Source organism: Bidens hawaiensis, unplaced genomic scaffold, assembly GCF_021521415.1.
Source record: "Bidens hawaiensis isolate Kalapana, Puna unplaced genomic scaffold, B.hawaiensis_p1.1 tig00040808_1, whole genome shotgun sequence".
In the NCBI taxonomy this organism is placed as follows: Eukaryota; Viridiplantae; Streptophyta; class Magnoliopsida; order Asterales; family Asteraceae; genus Bidens; species Bidens hawaiensis.
In genome coordinates this window covers 141,200-162,741 of record NW_027497224.1, presented here as the reverse complement: position 1 = coordinate 162,741, position 21,542 = coordinate 141,200, and the positions used below count along the sequence as shown (strand labels likewise).

General features: G+C 35.0%; 4 protein-coding genes across 6 annotated transcripts; all 4 read right to left on the bottom strand.

Annotated features, from left to right (window-relative positions):
* Positions 1-769: 769 nt before the first annotated feature.
* LOC143592460 (uncharacterized) lies at positions 770-2,227 on the bottom strand. The gene has a single exon (XM_077072371.1). It carries the CDS (start codon positions 2,225-2,227, stop codon positions 770-772), a length of 1,458 nt encoding a protein of 485 aa, XP_076928486.1.
* Positions 2,228-3,092: 865 nt separating this feature from the next.
* Positions 3,093-5,980, bottom strand: LOC143592449 (uncharacterized protein At2g02148-like). Of its 3 annotated transcripts, none has more exons than XM_077072363.1 (8): positions 5,634-5,980; positions 4,806-4,911; positions 4,375-4,713; positions 4,150-4,312; positions 3,954-4,077; positions 3,821-3,874; positions 3,519-3,728; positions 3,093-3,398 (listed from the first exon to the last, which is right to left on the bottom strand). In XM_077072363.1, exons 1-8 carry the CDS (start codon positions 5,814-5,816, stop codon positions 3,297-3,299), a joined length of 1,281 nt encoding a protein of 426 aa, XP_076928478.1. In that variant the 5' UTR covers positions 5,817-5,980; the 3' UTR covers positions 3,093-3,296. The 3 variants fall into 3 exon arrangements, with proteins under 3 accessions (XP_076928478.1, XP_076928476.1, XP_076928477.1); XM_077072361.1 differs by having other exon boundaries at positions 3,094-3,398; positions 3,513-3,728; XM_077072362.1 differs by having other exon boundaries at positions 3,094-3,398; positions 3,513-3,725.
* Positions 5,981-7,244: 1,264 nt separating this feature from the next.
* LOC143592447 (uncharacterized) lies at positions 7,245-10,376 on the bottom strand. The gene has a single exon (XM_077072360.1). It carries the CDS (start codon positions 10,157-10,159, stop codon positions 7,958-7,960), a length of 2,202 nt encoding a protein of 733 aa, XP_076928475.1. The 5' UTR covers positions 10,160-10,376; the 3' UTR covers positions 7,245-7,957.
* A 4,626-nt stretch (positions 10,377-15,002) lies between these two features.
* On the bottom strand, positions 15,003-17,043 carry LOC143592446 (FCS-Like Zinc finger 10-like). Its single transcript, XM_077072359.1, has 2 exons — positions 15,691-17,043; positions 15,003-15,611 (listed from the first exon to the last, which is right to left on the bottom strand). The coding sequence occupies exons 1-2, from the start codon at positions 16,617-16,619 to the stop codon at positions 15,443-15,445; spliced, it is 1,098 nt and encodes a 365-aa protein (XP_076928474.1). The 5' UTR covers positions 16,620-17,043; the 3' UTR covers positions 15,003-15,442.
* Positions 17,044-21,542: the final 4,499 nt, after the last annotated feature.

Below are 21,542 nucleotides of genomic sequence, written 5' to 3'. Positions count from 1 at the left end.
TATGTTGAGGATCAACGAGTCGAATGTAAATTTGTTAAGTTAGAATCAAATAATGTATGTTTTGTAAATACAAGATATAATGCTTTAAAATGCCAAATAATATTTTAAAAACTGTAAAAAGTGTGTATTACATATGTAGATACAGAAAAAAATAACGTGGAAAGATATTAAGATATTACTCGTATATTTTTACAGTTCTAAACAATGGGTGATTTATTTGGGTTGAAACATTTGATGTAAAAATTTATTGTTTAATAAATGTGTGCAAATTATAAATTCAACTAGGTTATAACTCGTGTACTACACGGGACTGAGAATAAAAAAACAAATCAACGTGAGAACTTCATTATCATATTATCTTTTTAATTTTAAATTTATAAAGTTGTTATGCATTATATCATTTAGTCATAAACTATAATTAAACAAAAACAATAAAAAGTATAATACAACAAATTTCAATTTATACCATTAAAATTAAGAAATGCAAACTAATAATCGAGAACAAAGATCTATATAACATATAAAATGAAGAAAGTGGCCTAGAGAGGAAGGCAATAATCCTCATTAATAAACGAAAATTCCATAAATAATAAACAAAGTGACTGTTTGGCAACAACACCCTCAATTGGAACATTGAGTCAAATATATGAGTAAACATAGAAATTACAAATCTCTAAAAACTTCTTTATATACGACATTGGATGTCCTATTCGTAAGATTTCCATCTTTATCAAAAATTACGAGTTTGATTCCATCTCTACTTTTGACTCTAGATAAAGCGACATACAACTGACCATAGTGAAAAGACGGGTTGTTTAAAAGACAAACCAACTCTAGATGACGATTGGCCTTGACTTTTATTTATTGTCATCGCAGAGCATACAGCAATGGGAAACTGCCTTCGTTGAAACTTAAATGGAATCTTTTTGTCGGAAGGTGTTAAAGCAATTCTATGAACCAAAGTTCGAGTCCCTAAATTACTTCCAGCTATTACCTCAACTTCTATGACATGTTTGCCTAGTGATACGACCTTTAAACGTGTCCCATTGCAAAAACCCTCTTTCTGATTAATATTTCGTAGTAGCATCACTGGAACACCAACCTTTAGTGCTAATTTATGGTGTGGCAAACCGGGAATTTTAAGTCCATTAAGCACATCAGGTGAATATAAACTTGGATCAATAGCATCATTTATATGTTCATCATGACAAATACTATCTGAACTCAAGTATTCCTTGCTATCTCCCGGAAACATCGATAGTAGTCGATCGTTAATTTCGTCAACGACTTCATTCGTTGGTGCAAGAATGGCTCTTTCCTGGAAAAAAACTGTATTGTTGAAATTTTGAAGAATTGAGGGATACACAAAGTCAATAAGATCATATATGGGATCGGCTGAATCAAGAATTAGAAGATCATTAGGTATTTCTATAACTGCATCACCGTCGTTAGAGCCACCTATGTTACCTTCACCCAAATCCAACAACCATTGTGCAAATATCTTTGTTTCCTCGGTGTTATGTGCTTCACTTCCTACAGTTAACCTCATATTTTTAGTTAACCTAAGAACTTTGCAATAATCCCAAATGTAAGAACTTAAAGAAGCATTAACAATGTCTTGTCTGGTTCCGCTTTGAATTACAGGTAGAACTTGTCTGAAATCTCCACCAAATACGATTGTCTTTCCTCCAAATGGCATACTAGAATTATTAGAATCATCATGCGATAAAATATCTCTCAAAGTCCTATCCAACGCTTCAAATCCATGCATGTGTATCATTGGTGCTTCATCCCATATAATAAGTGAGGTTTTCTTTAATAGATTAGCAACATCGTTGTCTATTTGTATATTGCACGTAGAGACTTCAGTTAAGTTAAAGGGAATTGAAAACCGAGAATGGGCCGTCCTACCTCCTGCCAACAACAAAGATGCAATTCCACTCGAAGCAACATTTAAAACAATCTTTCCTTGTGCTCTTAAGGATGCAGATAATGTCTTCCAAAGAAAAGTTTTACCGGTTCCGCCATAACCGTAAACAAAAAAAACACCCACTTGGTTATCTCCAACCGCATTTATGATTTCAGTATAAACACTTTTTTGCTCAGTAGTTAATGCGATAAAAAGATTGTCAAACTCAATTTGAAGATGATGTCTATCATAATCCATCTCTTCAGCGATTAAACGATTATTTGAAGAAGAAATCGAATCATAATCAGGGTAAGGCATTGTTTTGTAATCTCGTAAGCTGTGATTATTACGAACTAAGATTTTCTCAATCTCGTTTAAAGTCAGGTTTTTTATTTGATCTTCATTAAGGAATAAATCTGAAAACACATCATATGTAGATACAGAAAAAAATAACGTGGAAAGATATTAAGATATTACTCGTATATTTTTACAGTTCTAAACAATGGGTGATTTATTTGGGTTGAAACATTTGATGTAAAAATTTATTATTTAATAAATGTGTGCAAATTATAAATTCAATATACTTTAACGATTATTTATTCTCATGAAAATATTGAATCAATCAAATGGGTTTGGATCAAAATTCAAATGAAATTAACGTGCTAATTGTGAGAATCAAGTAGAGTACTTATATATACAAATGGAGTAATTATATAATCACATTATAAAGTTATTACATAATTACCCTATAATGTAATTATATAATTACTTGTATATATAATTACTCTACTTGATTCTCACAATTAACATATTAATTTCATTTGTACGTTAACTCTTTCCCCCAGTCAAATAGTTTCATTATTCATTTAATTAGAAACTTAAATATTTATATGAATTGTTGAATTTGTTTAAATCTAGAAAACTGAATAGCAATCTCCAAAGATTTAGACATTTTTCATTTAAATAAATTATTAAATCTGTTTACGATGTTAGCTGTTCTTTAGTGATGGATGGAGACACGAAAAAAAAAGTGTTGTTGTTTTTTAAATAAAATTAGTAGTGAACAAATATTAATAAACGTTTTTCAATTCGTTGCTTTCGCTTGTTATCATCAACAATAATAATAGTTAAAAGTAAAATAATTACTTGTGAAGTCTGAATTCCAAAACACAGCATTACAACAAACTAATGCTATCGTCAAGAAACACAATTTAACCATTTAACTATATACATACAAACTCTGCTACAATATATACATATACCCTGCCCTGCATAACACAAAAACACATAACTGTCCTAACTGTAAAAACAATACTACCAAAATCAACAGAATCAAGGTTCATCTACCATGTCATAGCATATTGCTTGTTTACAACCACTTAAAACATTATGTTCCCAGCCTCTTGATACCGCACTCTGAGCAGAACTTGGAAGTCTCACGCAAATATGGAGCACCGCATTCATCACAAAACTTTGCAGGACTCGTTGGCTACAACACCAAATCACAAACAATTTACAAACTAAAACGAGTGAAAAATGTTTCAATTTAAATAGTGACCGGAAACCAATTCAACAAATAAAAGCAAGAGTTAAAAAAATTCACCAGGACATGCAAGCGACCTCCAAGATGACCAAGTGGTTGTAAGCAAGCCATTTGTTGAGACATGGAAGATGGACCCTGTGTGTGCCCAATCTCAGAACCACATTGACCGTCTTGAGAATACTGACCATGGCCCATAGATTGGTGGTTTGGGTTCACCATATGAAATTGACCCTGGTGTGGAAGACTTTGCATATGCTGTTGTTTTGATGGTGTCTGCTGTTGAACATATAATAATCGGTTGTAAAAGACATGATATTAAACATATTATCATATTACCAAAATCAAGATTACTAAGGTACAGATCTTACTTGATAGCCTTGAGCAACAGACATTGGAGAAGAATTATCAGCACCAGGAAAAGCCTAAACAAATTAATTAAGGTAATATATCATGATTACCTCCGATCTTAATATAAGTAAAAAGAAATATTTATAAACTTACTGGAAAACCAGGAATATTTGAAACAGAGTTTGAACCCGTGCGTCTGTATTTATGCCTTGGGGCATAAAACTTGTAGTCAACATGAGAGACGGCTACATCGTTTCTACCGGTCAACCTCTTAAACCTATATTAAACAAAAGTTAATTTAATTATCTATAACCTGATTATAATATTGAAGTTTACATTTGAAACTTACCACTCTGCATTATCTGTATGTGTTATTGTTGGTTTTTCAATAATATCCAAACCATTGACTACAACAAAACGAACCCGTTTCTCTTCTTGTATCACTAACTCAGGAAATCTTGACCTTGTTTCAAAAGAAGTTGCAAGTTCCCGTCTTTTAAACGTGCAATCACCTGCACAACATACATTATAAAATATATGCAAAAGTATTATCAGTTAAAAAATAAATAAATACCTTTTCTTGGAAATTTCTTTGCTAGCTTTCTGTACAAACCCCCAGCAGCTTCAAGTGCAACTCCAATCGTCTTCTCACGCATGCCATCAACTGAAGCAATTCTCATATTTACTTCATTAACCAAAGTTTCATACACATTTGCCACATACATTAATGGCAATACATACTGTGGGTCCCCTTCATGTTGAACATCTCTCGTCTTTCTCTTGCTCGTTTTGTCTTCCATCGACTGTGACATATCAGTCTCAGAATCTGTTACTTCAACAACATGTGATCCAATGAAAGTATCCACTACGAAATCCAAAAATCTCGCTCTTACAGTTTCTATAGGCGAAATATCTATTTAAGTATACAAAAGGCAGGTTAAATGTCTAATTTCAGTAGCAAGCAATAATTCACAAACATACATGGTGTGCAAACTTTAACAGTACCATTGGGTGATATAATGTTATATGAATCCCTTGATGAACCACTAGTATCAAGGCTTGAATGGCCTTGAAGTGGTAAACTATTCTGATAGCTTTCATGCATACACTCCTGCATATGAAAGAAAGTATACTATAATAATTAGCTATACAGTCAATATCGGTAGGACACCGGTTATTGGTCCCCATGTGAAATATCGGTCAGAATATCAGTAATCGGCGATACTGACTGATATTGGACCGATATACCACCGATATATCCGACTTTTAAGTCTTAATTCTCAATTTTTAGTGTTTAATGTTGTTGTTTTAAGTCTTAATCAGTTCCTACTTGCAGTGGCGGACCCAGGAAAAAAATTTACTGGGGTCGGAAGAGGGTCGGTGTCAAAATTTTATAAGTGTCGATCGGGATTTTAACATATATATACCTTTAAAAAAAATTCACAGGGTCAGCCGACACCTACACCTTTGGTGTAGGGTCCGCCAATGTCTACTTGCTATAATTTTTAGTGTTTTGCAAGTTGCAAAAGGTTAATTTGTTATTGGTTAAAGAGTATACTGAATTGTTAGTGTTAAATTGCTATATATATAAATTCTAAACGGTATTAAAATTATTGATATCTGACCGCGATATCCGATATTTTTTCCGCATTAATTGCTCAGATAATTGGTGGTGTAAGCAAGCCGAGCCGGGCCTAACTTCAAGGTCTGCTCATTTAGCATATAAAGAGCTCGAGCTCAGCTTGTTTCGAGCTCTATTTCTAAAGCTCAAGCTCAGCTCACTTATTATTTATCAATTAATTTCGTATATATCTAAAATTACATAAAACTCACAACAGCACTAGAGTCATCTTCATTATCTAAGCTCCCATCTGTGACCGCACCACGGTCAACCATGGGTTCGATAATCTCACCGGACCGTCCATCGACAGTATTGAGATCATGCAAAGACGTGTCGTCTATATACGAATCAGCCGATCTCAAATTATACTGTTGAACCGGAACCTGAGCTCCCATCTAACTATCCAACTGTATATGAACCTACAATTTCCCCAATTAGAAACCCTAAAAATTAAAAAACCCTAAACTCACAAAATAAACACATAATCAATCATTAATCATGTATAATCTAATTGTTATGATTAATCAATTGTAAAGTTGAGATGATTAATAATATTATTGAGTGATGAGTATGGGTGAATTGGAAAGGTGAAGATTAATACGGCTATATATATATATATATATATATGTAGGTATTTATGTATGTATTTATGTATGTATAGATTGAGGAATACGAACCTGAGGGTGAGCTTGCTTCCGGCAAGTGTAAAGAAGCTCCCGAGCCTGTGATTGATCTCCGTACCAGCTCCCGAACCGGCGAGATTGAACGTTTTGTAGTGATTGATATGAGGGCTGGAGAATTTACATGCTTACCCCTTGAAGAATTTGTAAAAGTGTAAATACGTTTGTTGGTTTTAGGGATGAGCAAAACGGGTACTTGTACCGACTCGGTATTAAGTTTTGATTTTTTTGTTACCGGTACCAAGAATTTGAGAAAATCGGTAGCAGTATTTTCAGTAACAATACCGTTACCGCTCATCCCTAGTTGATTTTGACTTAGGGGGTGTTTGGAGAGCTTTTTAAATTGGTTTTTTGCTTATTTGTTTTTTGAAAAACAAAAACAACTTTTGAAAAGTTCCATTTTGAAGCTGTTTTACCAAACATTTTTTGTTTTTTAACAAATATATAGCAGATAAGCAAGTTTTATAAGCTCACCCAAACACCCCCCTTAATCTTTTGAAGTTTGGAGTGAACTAATTGCTAATCTTTTAGAATGAATCTTTGGCTTGCTAGTTTTCTTTTATAGTTTTGTTTTGTTTCTTATTTAGGTTTGTTGTGTTTTACTCATTTAGTTGTTACTATTAAAGTTTTCGGATCATCTCTATGTTACTTATACCTACCACTTTTATTTTTATAGTTAATGTTTTCTTGTTGGTTATGACTATTTTAGCAACACTTTATATTGTTTGCTTTATATAATTTACCACGCTGAAAAACTTTAGTGTTTGGAGTCAGGGTTTCAGTTAGAGCGGTCTCACCCTCTCTAGACCTTACAATATGATTGGGATTTTATTGGGCACATTTGTTTGCTAGTTTTCATTTATATACAAAGTTTGAAACATATCATATATATAGTTTGATCTTAGATATAATTATAATAAGGATACAATGTGATACTATTCAAAAATTGGAACGAATGAGTTCAAAACTCAGATTGGAGAAAAAGTAACTTGACACGTCGAATAACAGACAGACACAGTTCAAATAAGAAATCCAAAGTCTAAAACTCTAATACCAATACCATATAATAAAACTTTGTTCCATTTGTAAACTTTGTTCCATTTGTACAACTGATTCAGATCAGGTCACCATAACACAAAATCCATTCCAATATGATCTGTAAACTCGAATCAAAATCTGACTTTAAACCAAATCTATAAAATGAACAAAACCGCCTTGCCTCACCCTTCGATGTCCCTAACATACATTTTAAGTTATTGATCTTTGAATGTATCGATATAATATTCCGCTCACAATGATTACAAAAATCTCTCAAAACTGAGGAAACAAAACAATTAAAAGAATCAGACATCTATCTACATGAGATTATCAACACCTCATTTTACTGCCAAAACTTTCTCGATGTCTTCCGGCTTCCATCAAGTCAACATCAGTTTCGACACAACTAAATTTTGACTTCCAACCAACATGAGCTCAAATCAGCATACCTCATCAAAACATGTTTTAAGGAACACAGTGACATTTGACTTCGCACATAGTTCTAGTCTTTAACTATATTCCACCATCTAGGTACCTGTAATGATCACAAGCAAATAGACAATTTTGACTTATTCTTGACAAACAGGAAATCAAATAATATATAGAAACTAGCAGCAAACATATACATACCAGATAACAAAAACGGGCTGTGCTTGACAAACGATGGTACCCTGATCATCCTGATCGATCCCTTGATCCAGCTTTTCATGACTTCCGGTCTATTGCAATCAGTAAGTTTGACCAATTTCAGAAGTCAATAGCAGGATCTTGATCCAAATTCACGACGCCCAAATGCAAAAAATCCATGATTTTGGATCTTAATCACTAACACCATTCATAATTTGTCTTCCAATCATCTCATTATGCAATTCCTCCGCTTCTTTTACGTTACCAACCTCATTATATTTCTTTACAAGACAGCCATATATAATATCATCTGGATGAACACCATTTACAACCATCTCGTTAAACAAACTTCTCGCTTCTGCAACTTTATCACATTTACAAAGCCCGCAAATCAAAGCAGTATACGCGTAAAGATCAAGCTTTACACCACTTTTTACCATTGTATCCTTCAAACTCAAAGCTTCTTCAACATTCCCATTTTTCAAATTCCCATCAATCAAACACGTGTAAGCAGTTACATCGGGAACCAAACGCTTCGCCAGCATCTCATCAAACAGTTTCGAGGCAACTTCTAAACGATCGTTTTTACAAAGCCCGTTAATAAGAGCTGTGTAAACAATAACATTAGGTATTAATCCATCACCCAACATTTTATAAAAATAATCTAAACCCTCTTGAACACATCCAAGTTTACACAAACCATCAATTATCACGCTGTATGTCACAATCGATGGTGTCATACCTATATCATTCATTTCTTGATACAAATCAAGAGCGTCTTTTGATTTTCCCGATTTAAAATACGCGTCCATTATTGTTGTATAAACCACAAAATTTGCATCGGTGCCGCTTTTCTTCATTTCCTTAAGTACAACCTTAACATCATCGACCATTTTCTCGTTACAAAGTCTTAAAACAAGAGTACCGTATAACAACAAATCAGGCTTAATGTTTTTTGACTCCATTTGTTCCCAAACATCCATCGCTTTACTAATATTTTTGGATTTTATATACCCGTGAAAAAGACTCGTGTAGCCTTTTAAATTTGGCGATAAACCAGTTTTAACCATTTCTTTAAAAAACTCATCCGCTTCCTTCATTTTACCTTCTTTAACAAGACCATCTAATAACGCTGTACACGTAACAATATTAACTGTAACACCTGCCTCGGACATTTCCTTAATCAACCGCACAGCCTCCAAAATACAACCCACTTTACAATTTGCATCGATTAAAGACGTATAAGTAAATTCATTGGGAACAAGACCGACCCGTCTCATATCCATGAAAAACTTGATTGCTCCTTGCAACATTCCTTCTTTACAGAACGCGTCAATAAACGTGCTGTAAGTTACAACGTTCGGTTTCAACCCGTCTTTCTTCATGTGATGAAGAAACTCAAATGCCTGTGGCATTTTCCCAAACTTACAGAAACAGTTTATTAACGCATTGTACGTGATCACATCGGGACGACATCCACTACTTTTCATATCAGTATACACGCACGTTGACTCGGTCAACTCCCCGAGCTTACCGTGCCCATCTATAAGCGTATTATAAGTAACAACATCCGGTGCCACATTCAACCTTTTCATATCAAAATAAAGCGTTCGCGCACCTTTCATATCACCTTCTTTACACAAATAATCAATCATAATATTAAACGTAAACACCGACGGCTTAACTCCAGCCCCAATCATTTCGTTAAAAAACTTCTTCGAGTCCTCGCCTCGACCCGTTTTCGTCAACCTACCCAAAAACAAATTACACGAGCGCGCCTTCGGAAGCACTTTACACGCTCTCATTTTCTCAAAACACGCGTTCGCCTCCTCAAACCTCTCCAACTCCACTAACACATTAAACACCGTGTCGAACACACCCCACCCAAACCGACACGTGTCCCGCGTCGCCCACATTGCATCAAACACATCCCAACCCGGCAAAATTATATTCGAATTCACAAAATCTTTCAGAACACCGTGAGCATCGGTATATCGTTTATGAAAAAACAAAATGTGAGCGAGTATACAATACGCCTCGCTCGTGTGGCGAAACCCGACCAACCCGGGTCGGGTTTCGGCTAACTTAAAGAACTTTAAAGCTAATAAAGGTTCTTCCTTTAACTGTAATAATATGTTTGAAACACAAATTGGGGCTAAAGGTGAATTAAATAACCTACTAATTCTATAATCATCCCAACGCTCATTCTTAACAATTTCTTTAATAATATTACGGTCAAGACCGTGGGGTGAATTATCGCAAGTGGGTTTACTGGAATATGATCGGAATAAGTAAACGCAAAATAATATATTTGAATTTGAACTTACGCGATGATTTGGGTTTGTGGTTTTAGTTCTGGCCATGATGAAGAGGCTGCGAAGAGAGATGAACATGGTCTGGGCGAATTAGGTGAGTGAGGTTCCATTCATTCCATTGGTGGTGTGAGTGAGTGAGTGTGTGAGTGTGTGAAGTGGGTTAAGAATGGTGATTAGGGTTTTAGCCACCAGGGTTCAAGAGGAGAAGCGGCAAGGTGTTCTGGTGTGGTGCTGTGAGTGCGGGTCGGGTGTGGTTAGGTGGGTTTGGGCTAGGTGATAGTATTGGCCCAATGTTCCATGGTTAGATGTTAAGGTGTTCAACATGGTTGTTTGAGCCTTTGAGGTGCACAAATCAGGTTTTTTAAATACCCGGTTGGTTAGTTCTGGGTATGGAACCGGGTTCAGATATGGCCGGGTATTGGCAATACTTTGGTCGGGTTCGGGTCTGGGTATTGTCTCTAAAAACCATACCCTATGTGTCGAGTTCGGGTCGGGTATAGAACTGGGTATTCTGAAACCGGTTATTTAAATGCCCTGTTTCTAGATATTGAAAAAACCATATTTTTGGGATTATTGGGCTTTTTTCCGGGTATTTTTGGGTATATATTAGATTTTTATGAGGTTGCACTTTTTAGGAGTATTTTTCGGATTTTTTAAAGTATTTTTCGGATAATTTCGGGTATAGATCGGTTGTTTGAAAAACCCAGTTTCGGGTACGGAACCGGTTCCGGTTTTCGGGTATTATCGGGTACAAATCGAGTCCGGTTCGAGTACGGGTTTTGGTAAATGCATACTCTATAGGTACCCTTATGGGTAGGGTACGGGTTCGGATAACAAAAAACCGGTGCCCGGGTTTTTTTTTTTCGGGTCTGGTTTTGAGTTTGGGATTTTTTTGCACTCTAGACATCATGTTTGTTTTGTTTTCTTCATATTATCTCCTAAAATTTCATATTCTGAAAATAATAATAATAATAATAATAATAATAATAAATAAGTTTTTATAAAATATAATTATGTATATATCCCTACAATATAATTCTCAGGCACATCGCAATAAAGTAAAAATAAGAAGAAATTGCGAATTTATTGATTGGCTCATTGGAAGGAAGGTAGATCAACACTCAAACCAGTTAACATATTTGTCTTTTGGATGGACTAGAGGGACACACGTTTGTGTGGATATAACATGGGTTTTTTTTCTTGTGGGTTTGGAGAGTAGTGTTTTCACGGTAGGTCATGTTGTGTTAAAAGTTGATTCATGCAAAGTGATCAAACACACACACACAGTGCTTTGACTACTAATATGTGTTTCTACCAGTTGTGTTTGATACCTTAGGTTTCTTCACGCCTAAGGCTGTGAATCTACTTAGTCAAGTCCAATAACAAAGTGTCATGAATAGTAATTTTATGGCTCACAAGATTTATTAATGTAATTTTTAAAAGACTTAGTTTTGCTATTCTAAGAGGGCTATGGGTCATTTGGTTTTGACTAAGTGAGAGTCGGCCCGGCTATGCCTTTCGGTTCCGACTAGATGTACCATATAAGCTCATCAATTTTGAACAAGTATGCGCGCTTTAGGTACCATGTGCTCATCAATTTGTTGATACTTATATTAAATGGTTTTTGTTCGTTTTCTTTATGTCCAGTCTAACAAAAGTAATTGTAACAATGTCTACCTAACTACCTCATCATTTCAACTAGACTTAAAACGATATGTAAGTGTTATACTTGAGTCAAGACATCAAACAAAATGTTAAATGTTAAATGTAGGAAGTTGGTACATGTTTATCACATGAAGCCAATATCATTCTATGTACATGCTAGAGTAAGCCATTTTTCATGATTGATTTCTCCGTTCTCGAGTAGTCATCTACGAAACAACTATCTTCTATTTTGATGGGGCGTTCTCTTAATTCTTTTCTAGCATGCTTCTTTTTGTCGTTAGCGGTGCTTATAATTTCAGGTCTCTTTCTATACCCTTGTATAGTTATTGAAATGCCGTTATGTTTTCTTGTTGTTCGCTATTTAATGTGTAACGTACAATGGCAGATATAAGTTCAAGCACCGGAGAGAAGATACACTCATGCAAATATTTTAGCAGGACATATAAAGGCTTATGCTTCTTCAATAGAAACTGTGATATCATTTGCAAGGCTGAAGGTGCTATGAGTGGTGGTCATTGCCAATACTTAACCTTGCGTTGTTTGTGTAACTATTGTGATCCCGACTAGTTCTTGGATTAACTATATAACTTGAGGCTTGAATGAGTTCGTTCGATTGTAAACATTATTGTCATTGTTGTTATAGTATAGATGCCCTAAAGTAGTCCATCATCCTAAACTCTGTTTCTAGTCATGTCCTTTTAGGCATGATGCATTTTAAGACTCGACCCTAAATCGTTTAATTTTTTCATTTAACAACGAATAAATTTTTATTGTTATTGGGTTGTTTGATATGCATGATTTCATTGCTACAAGAAGAACATAAATAATGACAAATATTAAGTATTAACCTTTTTCACTGGGACAAATGTCTTATATCCCCTCTATTATACAAAATAGTAGGATTGGCATAACAGGTGAGACTTGAGAGGGGTATTGGGTCCAAACTCAAATGGATAATTTATGGGTTGGGTGAAATTTGCTGACTAGGAAACACCCTTTATTCCTTTTGTTTTATTATATTTTGTAGTTATATGGTGTTGTACATGTATTTTCAAAATTAATATTAAAACTATAGTATTATGAATTCTAAAATAAAAATGATTTATAAATACTTTTCAGAGCTATTTCATATTTGTAATTAAAAACTCTATAAATAATATTTTTTTAAATAACTTAATAATTTTAAGCATGTGTATAAAAATTACAAAATAAAAACTTGATTCATGTTACTTTTAACTAGAGTAATTCAGCCAAAGCGAACCCACTTAGACACTTTCAACATATGGCCCTCATAACTTGGGATCTAGCCCTTGTCTCCGGTCATGTCTTCTCTCAATCTCATAATCATGAAATGCATTATTAACTTATATTTAGGAGTACAATAATACAGTAATAATAATAATTAGAAAGAAAATCTGATCAAATCACAAGTTTAAAGATGCCACTTAATCAGAGGTAGGTTTGTACATAAAAAGTTAAATGCAATAGGTGTAGATATGTTTATTGTTTTCTGTTTTAAGATGAGGCAGGCAGCATCATAAACCATGGGCCAATGAGAGTAAAAGTTGTTTTGAGTCTTTACAAGAAACAGAGAAAGATACAATGACAATAATGCACACATGGGTGAGGGGCCAACTCTGTAAAAGCTAAACAAGTTCATGGAAATTGGAAGGGGCCAACTGTGTAAAACTACTTGTACCTTAGACACAACGTAGTGGGGCGACAAATCCCCAACTTTGGAGCAATTTTAGGCGATAACCCCCCCCCCCTCCCGATCGATAAGTGGGGTGATAAGAGGGGAGGGGGGCGACACGAGCGTTGGAAGAATATTATTATTTTATTAAATGGGCCAATGATAACAGTTTTAGTGGGGGGGGGGGGGGGTTGCTACAACACCACTACACCCATAAAATGAAAATCGCTCATCTGCTAACGTGATGCCACGTATCAAAAGTCGCCCATATTTTGTAGCCGTCTACTAAACGTAGCCTTACAACTTACAACCCACAAATCAATGCCATTAAAGTTTCAAGATTTGCAAAACCAATGTCAGAAATCACAAACTTGTACAACAAAAGGTGCAGTGGGATGCTTATAGGTACAATCAGCAATGGAATTGTGATGCCAAGATGATGACTTTCTAGCTAACATTAGGCTAAGGGGTGTGGGGGGCTCTAATGGGGGCTCCAGTGGGGGCTCCAGCCAATAATATTATGACGTGTGGCAGAAAGAGAAACTGGATAAGGGGGGTGTTGGAACCCCCGTTGGAGCCCCTGGCCCTGGTGTGGAGGGGCTTCAGCGGATTTTTTTTTAAGGTTTTTAAGGTTTTTTTTTATTAATTCTGAGCTCAACGGCTCTTTTGGGCATCCACACCAGCTTTTTCTCTCTCTTCTCCCGCGACCACACTCACGCCTGCCTGGGGGCTCGCGCTCGCGCCCCGTTCGCTCCCCGGTTCGCGCCCCGGTGGTGTGGGGTTAGCGCCTGGGGGCGCGAGCGGAGGGGCTCTCACGCCCAGGTTAGCGCCCCACACCCCTCAGCCTTATGAGGAATTGTACCTTTATGATCTACACATCAGTTCCATCAAAATCTCAAGATTTTCCAACCAATGTCAGAGTGCCAAGGAATCACAAAGTTGTACAGTACTAATGACTACAATCACCAACAGACTTGTGACGTTGAGATTCAAGATCAAGACTTTCTTGCTAATATTGTTTAAAAGATCATTCGGACACATTAGAACTATGATTCAAGATTTTCATAACCCATATCTAAATGCCAAAAAATCACAAAGTTGTATAAAAAATGATGCATTAAGATTATATCTTGCCTAGATTTTCCAACCCCATATCAGCATTCCAGTAAATCATAAAGTTGTATAAGAAAATTTGCATTTAGTACACTTGTATAGTACAACCATTAATGGAATTGTGATGTTGAGGTACAAGATGTAGACTAGAGCTTGATAACATGGTAAAAAGATCACTCATTTGTATTCCATCAGAATCTTGATTCAAGTAATTACATTTCAAGATTTTCCAAACCATAACAAAATGCAAAAATATTAGAAAGTTGTACAACTAATAATGCATTTAAGACGATCGTTCGGTTTAACTATCAACGCAAGATTAAGACTTCCTTGTATTGAGTAAAAAGATTAATTTAACTTATGAGAATACTAATAAATCACAAATGTTTTTTTGCTTGCGATGTACTATTACCAATGCAATTGTGATATAGAGGTTCAAGATCAAGACTTGCTTGCAAACATTATGTAAAAAGATGATTTATACTCATTCAAAGATTTGATTTTGAAGATTTATACATCAGCTAGAATCATTTCATTCTCATATTAAGACTCAATTATCAGAAGCCTCAAGAGTAGAGATATCATCAATGTCAAAATATTGCAGAAAATAAAGATACAAAACTACCTGGTTTAGCAGTTACCAGCCAACCATTAACACCATGAAATACGAAACACATTCAACAACATATAAAGAGTAACCACACACTTCAAAACAAGATTATCCATGGCTGCCATAAAAATACAAGAAACACAGCGCTTATCGAACGGATAATCAATCATGGTGTGTGGCATCCCCTCACATGTCTACGAATTGAGTTTCGTTGTTCATGCCCGTAAAAATTGAACCGTTAACAAAAACGCAAAAATACCAGCTTTTTTCTATCCGTTTATTATGCAGCAATGAACATGGAGGTCTCGAAAAGTTCCTCACAACTGTCCGGTTTCTGCATAATCTCGGTTTGTGAAGACGAGCCCGCCTCGTTCTTGTTCTTCTCCATCTCTTCCTCAATCAAAATCTCCTCTGATCGGCAATTCCAGCTGCAAAATGCTTTTTCGCCTCTAAAACACGAACAAAACGATCAGCTTGCAGTTAAAGTATAAAAAAAAACGACCAAGATTAGACGTTTAGGGATCAAACCTGTACATGTAGATGTCTTCTCCCTCCAACTTCTTCTTGCAAGAATAACAGAAGCTCAAGAAATCATCGGAGGGGTACGTGTTCACGGCTTCAGAGGGCTTAATTGTAACCACCTCGTGCTCTTCACGTTTAATCGATTTAGCAATAAACTCATTGTCGTGACGCTCTAAAATACAGTCACCAAAGATATGAGTTGTTTTCGGGTTAGGCCCGTGTTTTCTAACACAAGTATAATCCTCAGAAAGCTCAATCTCACTTGCAGAGAGTGAAGCAACCAAATCTCTTCCCGGGTTCAGATTAGTCAAACGGGTTGAGTTTGACCCGATATTCGTCGAACCCAAAGAATGAGACGAAAACTTAGCAAGTGGTTCTTGTCCTAATGGATCAATCAGTTTAGGGTTGGATTTTTCTAAAATTGCATAATTCTTAGGGAGTGAGTTGGAAAACGAGTCGAACCCGATCGGTTTCAAGCTCGGGTTGTTCAAGATTCTCATTTGGGCACCAAAAAGAAAGCTTTTACTATCCGACGACCGGAGTGTTTTGCCGGACGACGGTTTCATTTCATCCTCAAGAGATTCTATCATACTTAAACCTACTTTCTTACAATCCCAACTCTTTCGACTACCTTCATTCGGTTTCGAAACCGCCCTAATCGATAAATTCTCAAAATTTGATTTCGGTTTCGATAAAACCTTGAAATCCAAAGGGGAAGTGGGACTACTAACCGAATCAGATTCTGAATGTTTAGGACTTAACCCAACAAACAAACCCGAAACAGCGAAAAAGGAACTACCTTTATGCTTCTGTTTCAAGAAAGCATCATGGTTTGAGTAACAAGACTCATTAGAACACAAATCAGTAACCATATTATGAACCAAACCCATTTTTTGCTGATCTTTTTGGTGTGACCTGGTTCTCTTCCTCAGCATTCTCACACACCCTGTTCAAATAAACACACCAAAAACCCTAATCAAGAAACCATCATCCAGGTGAAAAGAACACAATCAGAAGCAGGTTTCAGATACCCTTTTGGATAAAGATTAAAACCCTTGATTGAATTAACATATAATGGATCATAAGTCAAGAATTTGAATAGTACATTATTAAGAAATGGGTGAAATTTGGGGAAAACTGACCTTGAGACAGAGGATGAATATTTAGCAGAAAGAAAAGAAAGAAACTGTTTATTAATTTCTCAACTTCTTTTCTTCCTATCAATGGTTGAGTGAAACTTGTACAGTACTACTCATGCATCAAAATCAGAGAAGAAAGGAATGAGCTTCTTGGATACTCTTGTTCTCTCTCTTTGTAGTGGGGACTGGGATTTTAGTGTGTGTATCAGGATACGTATACTTTAATGTATATATAGTTATATTGATGTATACACATTGATTTAATTTTTGTTGTTTAATTGTGTTCTCATTTAATAGTAAAAGATTCAGTATTTTATTGGAGTACTTAAATTTAAAAATTGAATGTGCAATTTATTATTATTATTATTATTTGAACGGTTTAACAAATCTTTTAAATAAGTAACTAGCTAAATTCACTACATCGAAATACACTCGTCTTTCGATTCGGAAAAAATCTTCACCTAGGGGCAGCACTTGTGAACATTTTCCCGAAGGCATGACAGTGCGGTGAGATAACACTTGTTCAGTTCAAGGATCCACTGGTGAACGCAACTTACTCGTCTAATCTTTCATCATCACCCAATTCCGTTGAAACTAAATAATGGGGGCATAAATTAGACCTGAGTCACATAAAACGTCAATTTTCTCTCTTACTACTTCACCGGCTCATTGACAAAGAACATTTAATTTTTGTTATTTAATTTATGTTCTCATTTAATATTAAAAGATTCTGTATTTTATTAGTTAAATAAATTTAAAAATTGCATTGAGCAATTTATTATTAATTTTTTCACCACATCGTGATACACTCGTCGTCCGATCTGATAAAAACCATTACATAGGGTCAACATTTGTGAACGCTTGCCCGAATGTACGACAAAGCGGTGAGATAAAAACTGTTAAGTTCAATTATTCAACTAGTGAATGTCAGCTACTTATCTAGCTTCTCATCATCACCCGGTGTCACCGAAACTAAGTGACGATGGCATGAATCAAATATGAGCAGTGGCGGATCTAGAATTTTTTCCGAATGGGTTCACTGATTTTAGAAACTCTAATTTTATACATTCAGAGACAAAAAATTTCGGGTCGGTTTGATGGTTCGGGTCGGATAAGGTTCATTAGATAAAAAAATACGATATAATAACAAAGAACAAATGTTGTCATCAGCTAATTGTATAATTCATTTTAATAAATTTCAACATGATCATGCATACATTCTAGTTACGGTGGGCTCAACCGTTTTGGAGGCCTATAGGAAAAAGCAAAATTTGGGTCTCTTATCGAAACTTCATTAGTTTAGTTATTCTGTTATTCGACTTGTTTATAAGGCTTTAAATTTCTGACTAAGCATTCAGGTCGAATAATGATTGACCACCAGACCAATATTCAATCATTATTCGACTTGAACCCAGGTCACCACTATAAGTAGGAGGATTCCTTACCACCAGACCAATATTCAATTTGTTTATGGGTTCACTCAACATTTTATATATGGGTTCACTCTCATATTTTATTTAAACATTATATTAAAAATTCGAAAATCAGTGGATTCCCGTGAACCCACACATAACATGCTAGGTCCGCCCCTGAATATGAGCCACATGAAACATCAAGTATCTCTCTTATCATTCTACCAACTCTTTCTTGTGAAATCAGGATTTTTATTATTAGGTATTAGTTAAATAAAAAATCGAATTATTATTTGGTTTTTTATGGAGTCAGGAAATAAAATTAAATAAGTTGAATTAACCGAATATCAAATATTCGTTATTTGAGTGTTGTTATTTAGCCTTTTACGTCGATCTTACTTATCACAACGAAGCTGACATAATTTATAAAATTTTATCTAGATTGTTAACTTCCCACTAGTATATCAATTATCATCGTGATTTACATTTTACGTATATACAAATTGTTTTGGTGTTAGTTGCAACCACTATAGCACAAGCACGAAATAAGCAAGTTCAAAACTACTAAACAACTAATAGGATTTGATCATGTGTGTTCTTATTCTTGGCTTTCAACTTCTTATCGTATGAAAGTATACATCACAATTCACAAGTAAATAAATAGAGGATTAAAAGCTAAATATTCACACTAAAAAATCATGTGGGAAATTTATTATAATAGGAATTACATGGTTCTATAATATCAACTGCTTAGTCGTGTAATGATTTGTGAAAAACATAACTTCCTACAAATAAAAAATGCATAACTATGTAATTCGCAAAAAATTAGGGCATGATTATTTGAATGACTTCTCATAACTTAAATTTGTGTTTTTGAACATCTTAAAATGATTTCAAGAACGGTGACTTTAGACTTTAAAGTGCCTTATAATGATGTAACATGCATGCATCTATCATGAGTCTATTTCATTATTTTCACGGGTCTTTTGGTGAAAAAATACGGGCAAAATCAATGCATGAACATAAGTTATTAGCATATGAACAAGCTTTTTATTATCATGAAAGACTAAACTCTGCCCTATTATCAGTTGCTTAAGATTGTCTAAAACAATTATCGGAATTCCCCCTCTATACCATTTTATCATCTTCCGTGGTCTCATTTTATTTTTAAATCTCGTTAAGGGTATAAAAATATGCTTATTTGGAGTTAGGAAAAGGGCGAGAACGGCATTTGTTGAGTCAAATAGAGAACACTTTGTGTGTGCAAGATTTAGTGGTTCGGTTATAATGTGTTTTTCATGACCTCCAATTTTGTATGTGTACTTGCAGCAGGATCGATGGTGATTCATTATATCATGGTATTAATTTAGATAATATATTTTGTGTTTATTTCTGTAAGTATTTTAGATATTGAACGATTACTTAGAGATGTTTGAACCAATTTTTATAACTTATTAAGATCATACGTCATTTGTTGGAAAAATTTAAATTTGTATGGTAACCAGTTAGGTGTTTTTCATAATTTTAAATTAACATAAAGTTATTTTAATCGTAAGACTGCCGGAAGAAAACTTGATGATGACCTCACCATTTCTTTAATCCAACTAGTATAAGTTCGTAATATATTTTGTTATGTTGATGATGCCATGATGATATTGATAACAAAAGTAACAAGTAGGGTTGTCATTTTTACTCGAAGCTCAACCTGAGAAAACTCGTACCCAAACTAAAACTAACACAACGTAAGAAACCCGAACTAGATAAAAGGTTAACTCGAACCCGAACTGAAGTAATACAGATTGGTTCTTGGGTCCGAATTCTAGTTTTCAGGTCAACCCTAAAAACCCGAATAAACGTTTAGTTTTAGAACCATATATATTTTTAGATATTATAATTTAAGCCTTAACTAGAGGTGCACAAAAAACCCGAACCCGGAACCGGACCCGAAATAAATACCAGGAACCTGTTTTTCTAATACCCGGGTTTTTAATACCCGAACCCGACCCTACCCGTAGGGTACGGATAGGGTATGCATTTTGGCACTAAAACCCGAACCAGAACCGGACCCGATTTGTACCCGGTAATACCCGAAAACCCTATTTGCACCCGGTAATACCCGAACCCGGAACCGAGGTTTTCCAATACCCGAAACCGGGTATTTCAAATACCCGATGTATACCAGAAAAATACCTTAAAAATACCCAAATAATACCCCTAAAAAGTGTAAACTTTTAAAAAAATCCAATCTATATAAAAAAATACCGGAAAAAAACCCGAAAAAACCCGTAAATAGAGTTTTTTCAATACCTGATAATAGGGTATTCAAATACCCGGTTTTAGAATACCTGGTTCTATACCCTACCCGAACCCGATGCATAGGGTATGATTTTTAGAGACAATACCCTGCCCGACTATTACTAATACCCGGTCATACCCGTACCCGGTCATACCCGAACCCGGTTCTATACCCGAACCGGGGTATTTAGAAAACCCGATTTGTGCACCTCTAGCCTTAACCGCTGACGTTATCAAAATTTAGTCCAATTCGATTGTTTTCATTCCACTTATTATGAATCGGTTGTTTAATGTTTATTAATATTTCAATTTATGACTAAAACAACTGTAATCTAACACCCTAATCACAAAATATTGAAGTCGATTATGTCGGTCTTGTTTATTATGGTTGAATTTGCTCAATTTTACTCTTTTCAGGATGATTTATTAGTTTATTTTTGTTTTGTTATTGGTTTATTTACATTACGAATAAAGAAGAATATGTTATATTTAAATTTAGTAATGTAGTTTTTTCGTAGGATACTCGAAACCCGATTAACCCAAGGTGAGAAAACACGAACCCAAATTACCCAAACCTGAAGAAACCATGAGAGATTTGGGTTGATTTCGGATTTAGATTTAATACTTTGAAACTCGAAGAACCCGACCCGAAAAACCCAAAACTTAAAGAACTAACTTGAAAAACACCTCTATTAACAACAAATTAAATGGCCGAATTAAAAACTTAACCATCTAATAATATCATAAATGCAAAAACAAGTTTTAAGTTCTCCCTAAAAAAAACTTATGATGCTTATTATTTTCAATACATTTTCTGCAAATATGCTTATTAAATTATTTGTTAAGACGAAGTTATTTTTTCTGCTTTTTTGAAATTAGAAGGGTAAAAAAAAGGTATGGCTTTATTGGATAGTACGATGAATATATCAGAAAACGACAAAATAAATTAGGCCCATTATAAAAAATGGGCCCCGTTATACTGACTTCCAGCAAATAAATATTCACGTTAAAT